The sequence below is a fragment of the Rutidosis leptorrhynchoides genome, unplaced genomic scaffold, assembly GCF_046630445.1.
Source record: "Rutidosis leptorrhynchoides isolate AG116_Rl617_1_P2 unplaced genomic scaffold, CSIRO_AGI_Rlap_v1 contig237, whole genome shotgun sequence".
Lineage (NCBI taxonomy): Eukaryota > Viridiplantae > Streptophyta > Magnoliopsida > Asterales > Asteraceae > Rutidosis > Rutidosis leptorrhynchoides.
The window spans coordinates 14,121-28,057 of NW_027266485.1; the positions used below are offsets into that span (position 1 = coordinate 14,121).

Here is a 13,937-nt window from a genome sequence, read left to right on the forward strand (position 1 = left end):
CAAGATAAATAAAAGATGTTTTATTTTATATTAATAAATCAATCCATAAAAGGTAACTCATTAAAAAATGATCAAAATCTATTTTTCCATGCCATCCAAAAAAATTACGACAAACATAATCAACATAAACGTTTTCGGAGCTTATCAATAGAAAACAATGTCAATAAATTACTATGAAGTAAGCGAAATATTGTTAAATGAAACAAGTTAATCGCTCGAACAAAGATTAATCTTTACAATAAATTAAAAAGTCAAAACCACACATATTCAGAATGGTATTATCGAAGATTTTATGAGGGAAAACTGTACTTTATATCCTCTTCTTTGAAAATGATAAGGAAAATATCCCTCATGTTTTGAATTAAAGGAAAATATCCCTCTTAGATGATTTCGTTAAACAAAAATACCTCTTTGTCGTTAAAAATTGGAAAATGGCTTAACTTTCTGTTAAGTCATTTTAGGTGGCATATTGGATCAATATAAACATGACACTAGACATATGAGATGCAAACAAATTGCCACGTGTCACTAAGAATGTCACCTCATTTGACATGAGAAAAACCGGTTCGGCCAGATTCGGTTCGGTTCAGAATATATTTTTAATTAATTATTTTTTTAATTTTTCAAATTATATTTTTTTTAAGTTTTTCTTAATTTTCAAATTATCATTATTTTTTATATTTTATTTAATTACTTTAATTTTTAATTTTTTTTTTAATTATTAAATTTAAACTTTTTAAATTAATTTTCACTAATTAATTTAATTTTCATTATTAAATTTATCTTTTTTATTTTCAAAATTATTATTATTTTGTATATTTTATTTAATTAATTTAATTTTTTAATAAATTCATATTTATAAATTAAATTTGTTTATTAAATTTAACTTTTAAATTTTATTTATATATATTAATAAAAAGAGATAATTTAAAATAATAATATTTTGAACCAGACCAAACCGGTTTGGTTCGACCTTGAACCGGTTTGAACTGGTTTGGTTCGAATTTGAATCGAACCGGTCTTTTTCATGTCAAATTAGGTGGCATTGTTAGTGACACGTGACACTTTTTTACACATCATATGATACGTGTCATGTTTAGATTGGTCCAATATGTTACCTAAAATAATTTAACGAAAGTTGTGCCACCTGACAATTCTTAACAATAAAAATATTTTTGTTCAATGTAATCATCTAAGATGAATATTTTTCTTCGATTCAAAACAAACGAAATATTTTTCTTATCGAACGGACATAAAGTACAATTTCCATTTTATTTTATGAGAGAAATATAAATTTTCTAAATAAAAGTATAAGACTGCTGTCATAATGATGTAATAATGATGATAATAACGAACACAAGGATTTAAAATCAAGGAAGCTTGAAAGGGGAATTAAGGATCCGAAGAAAACGGGGGAAGAGAGAGAGAGAGAGAGAGAGAGAGAGAGACAGAGTTGTGTTCTGTTTGAAGAAGAAACCTATCTGTCTGTCTATCTGTCTGTCTCTGTCTTCTAAATATCTCAGACAGGGAAAAAAAACATTTGCACCCTCCTTCTCTGCCCTGTCTGTCGTTGTTGAAATAGCTAACTTAGGTAGGAGGGAAGGAAAGGAAAGGAAATCCGAGTTTCTCACTCCAACTCGGTTCCTGATCCTCACATCGATGCCGGGTTCTTCCCCTTTCCTCAGGTATTCATACTTTCTGCGTAATCGTATTTTATTTGAAGATAAATCTTTATCTTTAATTGTATAACACAAGCCTCGGGTTTTTGTGTTTTTCTAAAATTCTCTGTCGGAATCTTCTTTCCCGAGGAAAATGTTTTTAGTTCATAAAGTTATTCAGGTAATGTAATCAAATGTTTGTTTCCATTTTTTACTCATTAATCTTGTATGTTTCTTTATGTGTGTCCTCAGGTAAATTTCATCCTAGCCGGAGTGGGACTAGGAATGTGATTTATCCTCCCAGAATCAAATTTGAAAAAGGTACATTAATTTATCTCATAATTTTGTCCTAAATTGAGAAAAAAAAAAAGGTAAATTAATTTATCTCATAACTAATTTCCTAGCCACTTTGAAGTTTTTAGCATACCTAAAATTTGTCTGTCCATACATTACTTAGGTTTTTAGCTTCTTGATATTAGTCCTAGGCCAAGGCCTCCTATAATTCCTATTTCCTAATCCTATTCCGCTAGAAATTTAAATGAAAGCTTTGCTTCTTAATGCAGGCATCTTGCATGAACTGAAAAAACACAAAACCGATTTGTGCAGAGCTAAACTGTCTGGAAATGGGTGGCTGCGTGTCAACGGAGAACCAGAGAGTTATCTCTCAAGCGAAACGGATGCGAATGAGAAGACGTGGCAAACGCCATGGGAAGAGGGCTGAGACAATGAAAAGGCTAGGTGACGCTAATGGAAACCGTGTAAGAGATATTACGGTTAGTGAATTTGTTCATTTTGATTTTGAGAAGGGAGCAACAACCACCTTCAAGAGATCTGAGATGACTAACAAATCATTTCATCGAACTCAGATGCAATATTGGAATCACAGTCAAATTGATGCCAACGGTACAAGATTTTGACTTTTTTTTTTTCCAATTGCTAGCTTCAATCTTAACAAACTGTTTTATTTAAAACACAGCTACATATATAAAATAGCATACACATTTATTTATACCTAACTTTTAGGCAGCAATATTAACTTGTGGCTGGCTGAGAAACTGAAACATGGAATTGATGTTGAATTGCTTTTAAGCTTCAATTTGGAATTAGAATCCTGTTCGGTTGAATAATTCTAAGTCATTTTCAATTTTCTGGAAGATTTTCTATGAAAACTAAACATTCAGAAAACGAGATTCTTTGCAGGTATGTGCCAAGAGGAAGCATGGTTTGACTCGGTTAGTATTATCGAATCTGATCAATCTGATGATGAATTTATCAGTGTGCATGGAGGTAAATTAATTAACCTCTTGTTGTTCTTGGAGTTTAAAAATTGGTCGAATGTACGAGATAATATTTGGTTTCTTGCCAGATGGATTTCCTACAGTAAATGATGCAATGGGACATATTTCAAATGGTCAAGTTCTCCAGTACGAGGAGTTTTACGAAAGTTACTCGAGAATCGATGGAGGAGGTAAAACTGAGAAATACATGAGCAAAGATGAGTACAAGAAAGTACTTAATGATCCATTCGGAAGCTTTAATAAAGGTCTAAAAGATGATTCTGGGGATAAAATTCCAGAAAATAGAAACAAATCCAAAGTTATCATGGTTTCCATGAAGAGAAAATCCATTGAACGAAAGTCAGGATTTTGTAAGTATTAATTATATCACTTTAAGGGTGCGTTCGTTGTGTGTCTCCGTCTTGATCCATACATTTTTAAAGCCGTTTTTTTTACCAAAAATGGCAAAACAAAAAACACCTTTTGAGGTTGAGTATATATATGAATATGAGATTTTAATATTGGATTAATTGCAGGTCCAGTTGAGAAATTCTTATACCGTCCACGAGCAGGAAATTTGATTCCTTGTTCAACAGGAGATAAGCCTAGTTCAGGAAGCTGGTCTGAAGTTTCACCTTCTGTATTTTAGCTTCGTGGAGACAACTATTTCAAGTTTGTCCTCTGCTTCTACAAATATTAATGTGATTCTTCTCTAATTGTAACATTGTCTGTCTAAACATGAAATTTATACTTATAATAATGTAGAGATAAGCAAAAGCAACCTGCTTCAGAAATCAGCCCTTACAAACCGATTGGTGTCAATTTATTTGCCTGCCCGAGAAAAATAAATCACATTGCTCCGCATCTTGAACTTCCTTCCGCCACAGAAAATGGGAATGCTCCTTCTTTACTCATTGTTAATATTCAGGTAAGTTTATACAGCTAAGTAGCTTGAAGTGCAAGTTATCTTGAAATGCTGGTTTGCTGATGAAGACATCTGAACAAACAGATGCCAACTTATCGAGCCACTATGTTCGTCGGTGAATACGATGGTGAAGGCTTGAGTCTAGTATTATATTTCAAATTATCGGAGAATTTTGAGACGGAAATTTCTCCTCATTTTCAGGAGACGATCAAGGTGCTTAAATTACCTACCTGTTTACAATACCAATTCTATTCCTTAGGTTTTAATTTAATGGCTTTGGTTGGCAGAGATTTGTAGAGGATGAGACGGAAATCATTAAAGGGTTTGCTAAAGAATCTAAGGTTGCTTACAGCGAAAGGCTAAAGATTTTAGCCAGCTTGGTCAATCCAAGTGAAATGCAGCTGAGTTCTACAGAAAACAAGCTTGTAAAATCCTATAATGACAAACCTGTCCTTTCTAGACCTCAACACACTTTCTTCAAGGTAACAATAAAAGCACGAAATTACCTCTTCTAGCTTTCTACCATGTAGTTACATTCTCATCAGAGCTATTTCGAATTTTCAGGGCTGAATTACTTTGAGATCGACCTGGATATTCATCGATTTGGCTATTTAGCTAGGAAAGGTCTTGAATCATTCCGGGATAGTCTTCAGAATGGAATTCTCGATCTGGGTTTAACTATTCAGGTAAATAGATATCTTGCTGTTCAAGATACAAATTGTGGCCCCTCCTTCACTGACGTGAGGATGTTGTTTCTAATTGGCAGGCACAAAAACCAGAGGAACTGCCGGAACGAGTATTATGCTGTATGAGGCTGAACAAGATCGATCTCGTAAATTATGGCCAAATACCTACCATTGTAACAACCAAAGACGATTGAATTGGGACACAAGCAACACGAGAAGATCAACTGCTTGCGAATCAAGTAATCGAGTCTAGCTGATGAAATATTAACCGGAGAGGCGCACATCACATACATTTGATTTTATTAACAAAGTGGATCTTCATTCATGACTGTACAAAATGAATTTAAAATACAAAAAGAGGAAAATACTTTTTTCCGTCGAAAAGCTGTATTTTTTCCCATCTCTTCTTAAATTGTGCAGATCTTCACAGTACCTATCCTATTGGATTTCTGAAGTTAAATGATTCTTTCTGATATACTAATGGATACTGTTAATATCATTTAATATTGGTTTTTTAGGTTCATCGTCTCTTGTAATGCAGCATACAGTCTGGACTCTAGAAAACAGATTACAATGTACAACTACAAGTACTCTCTGGTGCATCCCAAAAAAAAAAAAACAAGGCAAAGCTTGAAAAATGATAACAAACAATAATACTTTGGAATTTCCATGTACAAAAGAATTACACAAAAGAACAGCATTTTCAATACAGTATCCCACAAAGCTAGTATACATAGTTTTACATACCGTGTTTGTAAAATCTATGTGAATATGTTCTAAATCTGACTTCCAATTTTATACTCTTCTCCTGTATCAGCAAAAAAAGAACAGATTTTAAGCAAACTTTAAGATTTAACGTATTCATTCTCCGGCTCCGTTAACAAGCAAAGCTACGTAATCTGCTCTTCCTTGAACCTCAAACGTGCGACAGGCTGATGAGAGTAGTTGGAAGTATTTTGTGGCATTGTGTGGGTCCTACTAGTATTACTTCCAGCTAGATTGTGGCTGCTTGTTTTCGGAACAGGTACGTCGTGATTATGCTTTCCCTCGTATGTCGTTATGACAGCTTTTGGGTCACTAGCAGCTCGCTCGACATGCTTACGAACATTGCATCCTGGGGCTGTGCATTTATAGTAGCTCCTGCAAAATTGTAAAAAATTCTAATTAGGACAAATTTCAGACTTTGGAAAATTGAAGGACCAACAGGGACTAAATATGTATTATATCCCCTTAACCTCTGTAAATCATAATGAAAGTTCTATCCGTAGCAAGGATATGAGCTCATTAAGGCTTAAGACTACAAATAATCAATAAGGCCATTCCTTTTCAATTGATTGATTTATAAAATTTGAAGAAAAGTGACATCATCACCTTGGATAAGGATTTCCTTTGACAACTTTCTGGCCGTATTTACGCCACCTATAACCATCATCCAAAAGATCAACTTCACTGGTCGTCTGCACAATAATTCTGGGCTCTGAAACAGTCCTGTGCGAGGAAACCGGTTCCGTTACCCTAACCTCGGTACTTCTGCACATGCGTGGGAAAGAAGATTCCATTATTTCATCATAAAACAAACTAATAAACCCAGGAAAAGAGTAAATTCATGTTTCCACTAAAAAAAATACCGTCTTTTAGGATCAGGCTCATCATCATCTTCATCATTTCCATCCAAACCAGTCTCAGCATCCCCAACTTCTTCGCTGTCACTCGTATTTTCAGGGGTGGCGTGGCTAGATTCCCGATCCTTCCTACTATTCATTGAACTAGAAGTTTCGGTATGATTTTCTTTCAAGCGCTTATTCGGCTGAGGAGGTTCATGGTTGTGCTGGCCCTTGTATATGATTTCCGTTACTTGGCCGTCAAGTGACCGTTCCACTTTCTTCTTGACAGGGCATTTGGGATGTGTGCATTTGTAATAACTTCTAGGATATTCACTTCCTTTTACTTGCTTCTGTCCGTACTTCCGCCAATTGTAACCGTCCTCAGCCGGTTTATCCACGACATAAGTAGACGATTGGGACTTCTGGCCGGAATGAGGAAACTCCAACGATGGCTCCTTTTGCAGTGGCATTTTTTGGTGGTTGCTTGTGTTGGAAGTTAAGAATAGAGGCTGCTGAGTAAAGGTGGATGTTGATGATAAATAAGATGAGAAGTCAGAAGGCTGCGTTTGGGAATGCGATTGTGTGCCCTGGGCACTGACTTGTGCCAGGGCTTGTTGAGGGCTAATTCCAAATGGACCCTACATTTTACAAATTAATTACCGAAATAAGTAAAGAACTCAGGTAATACATTTGAATTATAGTCGATAAAAGGAAACAGAAAACGAAAAATGAAACAGCATATATCATTTCAGTCGCCCTGAACATGGTTCATTAAGCTTAAACAGAATTATCTGTAGATAGAGTTATGCTTATGAACAATGTAAATAAGTTGTAGAGTAATGATTCTTGTATGAAATTGGACTATACTTGATAAAAAAATTGTTCATAGGTTGAAGTATAATATTCATTCCACTTAAAATGAGCTTAAACAGAGTTAAACTTCATTGTATATTGTTCAGTTTTGGTAAAGAATTCTAAAACCTTTTCTATCTAATCTAACGGTTTTGTTTTGATTCTAAAATAAAACAAAAAATAACAGGTTCGTGTCCAACTCTTTAAAAAGAAGAGTAATTTTATTTACTGAAAAAAATACTCACCTGACCAGGTGACAACAAACCCCAACCTGGAGAATCCGGCAGCAAATTGGTCGGACTCAACCCGAGCGGCACCGTGAACATCCCCGCCGGCGACGGAGCCGAAACCATCAAACCGGCCGGTCTATCCTGATTGAACCGGAATCCTTCACCACTCTGGTCCTGCTCTGGCGCCGGAGAGGTCATGGCTCCGGCGAGGAGCTGGGAAAAGGACTTGCAATCGTCGGTGGCGGGATCGTTGAAGAAGCTGGAGACCAACGTCATGGGCCCGGGACTAAAATCCCCAGGCCCATTAAAAAGCGAATCCCCGAAAAGGGTCCTCAGCGGCAGCGTGATAGTCGGGCGTGGAAGCGCCGACGAGGATGGTGGTTGTCGTCGCCGGTCCTTCTCTTCAGCCATTTTTTTTTAGTAACTAAAGACAGAAGAGGTAAAACCATTCACTTAAGAACTCTGTTTCTTGTTGGATTGGTACTTTGTTTTTTCTTCTTCTTCTCGTTTGTCGTTTTTGTCGATTTCAACTTTTTGTAAAATTTGTCATGTTGCAGTTGTGGATCTTAACTTAGTAATACCAAAAGTCCACGCCGCACATATCAATAATTATTTATTCATTTTTAAATTAAATAAATGGGTTTTTATTTCTTCTCTGTCTTTAATCGAAATGGGGGGCCAAATGCGCGCGACATTTATAATGAGTTTACGGTTTTGTCCCCGACGACTCGAGCAAATGACCCACATGTTGCCAACAAGGCTCTTTGTTTGGTTGGAGAGCACGATATTTAGAAAATGAAATCCAACGTTTTTCCTTCCAAAGTCAAGTCTCTCCCAACTACAGTTACAGCTGTATATGCCTAAAGGATAATAACGTCTTTTCCCTTTTCCGACGAATAATAAACAAGACATATATATAGATATAGATTATATACAACTAAAGGGATGGAGAAGTTTGTTTTGTCTAATTTATCACTTTCGGTTTCGGGAGTCTTATCGGACTTCTAATGGAACACGGAGTATTTCATTTAGATGGAAATATGAGTATTTGTTAGGCATCTGAAAGTAACAATCGATTCTATACTAATATTAATTGTCTATTCTTAATAGGATTAATTATTTTAATATTGAATGCGTCAAATAAAATTGCAAGTGAAGCGTGGCTTCTTGGGCAAATTGCATGAATGGAATTTGGAAACCAGGGCAAATCTGTCATTTTCAATGTCTACTGGTTTTTATCTATTTGGGTAGAGTAGATAGATATACTGATTGATGAATAGAGTTAAAAAGAAAGATCGAGCTCAGCTCAGCTCAGGAGAGTTTGAGTTCCTCGCAAAAGCTGACACGACACACAAAGTCTTTCTTATCCACTTTACGATTCGAGTAGAAAGTTAATTGTACGTCACGTTTCCTTTTTCCCCCAACAAGGACAATATCCAACCTCAAAATTCCCTACTTAATACTGAATATCCCCTTTTTGGTAGATGAATTTTTATTATTCTTAAAAACAATTATTTTCAATCACATTATCTTTTTGTTTTTTTTTAAGAAAACAATACATTATACATTTAACTTAAGAACTTAACATTTGATATTTCGACTATAGATTAGAGATTACTACCTACTCCATATTTGATTTTTCGCTCAACTCTAGGCTAGACTTAGTCAACTTGGAGTAGTAGCACCATTTAATTTGTATTTATTTCGAACCCGTACTATGTATGAGTTTAACACCGATTGGCATATACATGGCCCCCTCTACTGAAACTTAAAGACCGGCATATTATTACTCGTGGCTCATTTTGTTACATATGTTCCAACTCGGTCGGTGGTGAGGATCTTCGAAAAGACCTCAAAAAATATATATAAATGTGATCAATTAACTTTAGGAAATAGAGAGGATCATTGGAGCAGGAAATTATAAATGTATTTTTTAAAAAAAAAATCTAAACATTTTATGGTATTAATTGGATTTGGTAAACATTTGTAGTCCTCCTGAAAATTTCATTTCCGGGATCATTAGCTTAATCACGGATTAATCTTATTCCGGAAACTTCAAATCCGGAAAAAGATAAAAAAAATATTATTTTCGTGTATTGGATTTACGGAAAGAGTCTCATTCCGAAAATTTAAATTCCGGTCAAAGATTTCTCTGCATGTGGAACACGTGTCTAAATGGGACAAATTTCGTGAAGTCTCATTCCGGAAATGAAAAATCCGGTCAAAGGTGGCACGGAAAAATGTTTGGTTCCGTGTTCTTAATTTACGGAACGAGTTAAATTAAATTAACCCCCCTTCCTCTTTCTTCTTTCACACATTCAGTCGATCTATCTCTCCCAAATTTCTCTACAAACCTCCATCTCTCTCTCCCAAGTTTCTCTACAAACTCGGACGGAGCTTCTCTCGGACGGCGGAAAGTTTGATTTTGTTTTCAATTTTCATTTAAAATTTGCTCTCACGTCAAGTACTCGGAAAAAGATATTTTTCAAAAAAAAATTCATACATTTGTTCGAAATTTTTTTCGTTTCGGAAGTTAATTTGGTTCGATTTTATGAATTTTTATTTATTTATCACGATAGTCAATCATGTGAATTTTGGAAATAATACTTTGTTCAGTTTTAAGTTCATAAGAATATTTTATCCCTCCAACATAATTAACTAATCTTAATATTAGAGAACTTTATATGGTAACCCGTGAGGACCTAATATAAAGTTTCTTACTACATATCAAAATAAAGATCATAATTTCACTCTAATATAAAATTATATTTTTGTATATCGTTCCCTTAAATTAATAAGAAAAATTGGTAATATTCAAGTTAATTATAGAAATTTTAAAATCTCCACTTCATCTTATACTGTATATATATTTATCTAATTTCAAAATTATTCATTTTAATTAACATGAGTAACTAAATATATATGTCTATATCCATACTTTTATAAAAACATTAATAAATATACTTACCTCAAATTATAGAAATTTTATAAAATTTGGACTTAAAATTTCAATTCATGAGAATTTTTTTTTATAATATGCTATAAATATATGTGTCGACGGTATAGTTTTCTATAGTTGTTCCAATGCATAGTACTTTAATATATTTTGAATATGTTGATTATTTATTGTAATAGTTTAACTTTTGAAATATAAATTTTTTATGTCAACAATTATGATTACGGTAACCAAAATCGTGAAAAGTATTTAATATAATATATTTTAAAAAATCATTTGTATAGAATCTCATGACTAGATTTTCGAGTCATCTATATAAACTGATTATCATTGATGAATGAGCAAATTTAAAAATTTATTTATTGCTACTCCATTTGAATATTTGGATAGACTATATACTGTCATAATTTCCATAATTTTTTCTGATAAATCATTACCATAAGTTTTGAGAATTATTGCCAAAATTAAAATGCAATAAAGCTCTTGATATTTATATACTGTAATTATTATTTTTAGACCCATGACAATTGTAGTAAAATTTTGACATCATTTTGACAATAGAAATCACAATTTCTTTAAAAAAAAAAATTGTCCCTTGAAAATCTCTCCTAAAATATGTTTCGATTAAATTACTTATCAATTTCTTTGTAAAATATGTGGATTTATTTTAGAGAAATCATTTATTTATTTTTTTGTACAGATTATGGCGGCGAGATCTTCCTGGATTCCGCAGGGACCTAGGGAGCCCGATCTACTCTGGTTTCAGCCTCAGCACAGATCGCGTGACATTTATTCGTCTCAGGAGGGGCATGATAGGCCACTGCTTGTGAGGAGAGCAGACACTTTCTTCTGGGAGTGTATGCGGGATGACGTCTATCGCATACCTCAGGTCATGGCGTATATAGAGATGACGGGTTTCGGAATGGTGTCCAGGATAGGATTTATGGAGTACGATCATCATCTGCTGACGGCACTGGCCGAATGATGGAGGCCCGAGACCCACAACTTCCATCTATCCATAGGCGAGGCAACCATCACGTTGCAGGACGTTGAGGTTTTGTTGGGACTGTGGGTTGACGGTTTGCCGGTTACGGGTAGCGAGTCGTACCCCGCCGACATCGACGGGTATCTGCGGAGGCTGTTGGGTTGTGTGCCGGAAAGGACTGGGAAGATCGGTATTCGGCTCTCTAGCCTTAGGGCCCACCTGGAGCGCCATCGCGACCGTGTTGATATTACATACGAGGAGGCGCTTCAGAGGGCTCGATGCTACCTCGCATTCTTGCTTGCTGGTTGCTTCTTCCCTGATAAGAGCGAGAACAAGATCGATCTCTTGGTACAGTGGCTCCTAGAAGACCCAGAGGCTTGCGGTTGTTTGAGCTGGGGCAGCGCTGTGCTTTCCTATACGTACCGCGCATTGTGCGATTCTGCCCGCTCCGGAGAGCACTATACGAACATGTGCGGGCTACTCGTGCAGTCATGGACATGATTTTTAAGGTCAGGCCCATGTTTCTTCGAGGACATCAGGCGCCGGTCGACGCCCCATTTGCTGCACAGTAAGTTCGTGTACATCTAAATTTATAACTAAATTCATGATTTATTTATTTCCGCGACCATACGTTTATGGCTTACGTATTACTGAACTTTTAATTGACGCAAGTGGACAAGACCTTTGTCCAAAACGAATATTACAAGCCACGCCCTCGTGGCTTATAGAGATCAGTTGCCCATGATGACTTCGTCACATGTATTTTAAATCTTTTCGAATATTATTTTTCAAAATATAAATTTATTTTTAACAATTACTTTCGTCATTTCGTTTCAGTTCCTATGGACACCCTACGCCGAGCACATGCTCGGTCTACCTGATGGATGCCGTCAGAGCGAGCACATATGGATGTCGAGGACATACCTCCACTATTTCTATATTGTGGAGGGGCACTACCCCGACAGAGTCATGCGGCAGTTTGGGCGCCTTCAAGCTGTGCCGGAGGCTCCTCTAAATCAGACCAAGACTGACAGGTTACACCGGATAAAGAGGTCGTCCCACGTTAAGAACTGGGAACGAGTACATGATGTTTACGTTCAACATTGGCACATTCGGGCCAACCATGTCATCGAGGGTCCCCAGACAGCTCACCCGACTGTTGTGCCGCTATATCGGGACTGGTACCTTGGCAAGACCGTCCGCTTCGTTGAACAGCCCGGTCGTGAGCCAGATGCAGGAGGTTACCATGGCCACACGGATTCGGTGAATGCCCTCATGCGTACGATTTACTACTGTTTATGTGATGTGGTATTTATTAATTCACTGTTTATGTACTATCATTCGTTGAGCGATCTGTACTGTACTATATTAATTCGCTGTTTATGTGATGTGGTATTTATTTGCAGAGCGACGAGTTGAGCCGACTTATGCATTGGGCGAACCATCTTCAGGATGTGTATAGGGCCAACCAATATCATCACGAGCATGTGCGAAATTATGGGGAGTTTTCGTCACGGATCCGGGATTTGTTGGAGGCGACCGGTTTGCCGATATATGAGCCGATCGATGTCCCGAGCCAGGGCATCGTGCACGCCGATCCTAGTCAGGGTTACGTGCCGACCCAGCGGAGATCATTGTTGCGGAGGCTCGGGAGTTGGATTTTGAGGAGCGGTAGACGAGCCAAGCAACCATCACCTGAGAAACCTCCGCCTGCTGGACCTTCTCATCATGCTGGATCTGCTTATCATTCTGTATCGGATTTTAGGGATGGACCCTCTAGTCCCGTTGGATCCTCTTGTCATAGTGGTTCATCCCGGCATTCTACATCATCTCACCATGCAGGTAGTAACGTGCAAGTGCCAGAGTCACGACCATTGCACAACGATGAGTTCTTCCCATCGCAAATAAACTTAACGGAACTTCTGAACAGCCGAGTATTTACTACCGATAATCTGACGGATACCACTTCTCCCTATCAGCAGCTCCCAGCGTCCTCAACGGGTGCAGATCCTCTGGCTCCTGCACAACCTACGCAATACGATTTCGTCGCGAGTTTTTTCGGTTCAGTGCAACCGGAGCAGCAGACGGCCGACACATATGTTGGAGATGTGCATATAGGGCTAGGCATCGGGTCGAGTTCTCAGGGCTTTCCCGACACATCCACTGACCGGCCAGTAGGTTTTGCCGAGTTTGCAGGACAACACGGAGGTCAAGAGGTTCATGGTTAGTATATTTTCGTAGTACATTTAAGGTTTTCGCATAGTATTATTAATATATAGTTATTGATAATGACGAACTGTTTTACATCCATCGTAATTACTAGATACTCATACTCATAGTGGCGAACCATCTGCGGAAGAGATAGCGTTGCAGCGACAAGATCGTATCGGTCGCGGTCAGAACAAGAAAATGAGCAGTTGGGTATACTACGGCCCCAGATGAGCTAGTATTGGAGTAGATTAAATGTACTGTTTTATTTATAATATTGACATTCATCACCACAATATTTTTTTACTAAAAATAAAATTAATCATTGTCTGTATCATACTCCTCATGATCATCTTCAACCTCATCGTCATCCTCATCCTCATCATCGTCATCATCATCGTCGTCATCTTTATCATCGCCGTCGTCATCATCATCGTAGTCAACATCTTCACTATCATCATTCATAGTCGTCATCATCGAGAGGCGCATTTCCATGAAGTCCGTATGGGTCGTACAACATGTTCAATGGCAGTCTATCCGTCGGTGTATGAGTGAA

General features: G+C 37.0%; 2 protein-coding genes across 2 annotated transcripts; one reads left to right on the forward strand and one right to left on the reverse strand.

Moving 5' to 3' along the window:
• The first annotated feature begins 2,281 nt into the window (after window positions 1-2,281).
• LOC139882148 (uncharacterized) lies at window positions 2,282-4,740 on the forward strand. The gene is given in 9 exon segments (XM_071866515.1): window positions 2,282-2,561; window positions 2,859-2,933; window positions 3,025-3,306; window positions 3,472-3,607; window positions 3,701-3,863; window positions 3,945-4,073; window positions 4,148-4,342; window positions 4,406-4,546; window positions 4,627-4,740. Coding segments are annotated over 9 exon segments (1,515 nt in total).
• A 696-nt stretch (window positions 4,741-5,436) lies between these two features.
• On the reverse strand, window positions 5,437-7,643 carry LOC139882146 (probable WRKY transcription factor 3). The gene is made up of 4 exons (XM_071866514.1): window positions 7,248-7,643; window positions 6,175-6,788; window positions 5,918-6,076; window positions 5,437-5,686 (listed from the first exon to the last, which is right to left on the reverse strand). The coding sequence occupies exons 1-4, from the start codon at window positions 7,641-7,643 to the stop codon at window positions 5,437-5,439; spliced, it is 1,419 nt and encodes a 472-aa protein (XP_071722615.1).
• Window positions 7,644-13,937: the final 6,294 nt, after the last annotated feature.

Excerpts from the sequence above, each read along its gene's own strand:
- LOC139882146 (XM_071866514.1), bottom strand. The coding sequence starts at position 7,643 with ATGGCTGAAGAGAAGGACCGGCGACGACAACCACCATCCTCGTCGGCG. Across the intron at positions 6,789-7,247 it reads GTTTGTTGTCACCTGGTCAG|GGTCCATTTGGAATTAGCCC; the intron begins GTGAGTATTTTT and ends TGTAAAATGTAG. Across the intron at positions 6,077-6,174 it reads GAGCCTGATCCTAAAAGACG|AAGTACCGAGGTTAGGGTAA; the intron begins GTATTTTTTTTA and ends ACGCATGTGCAG.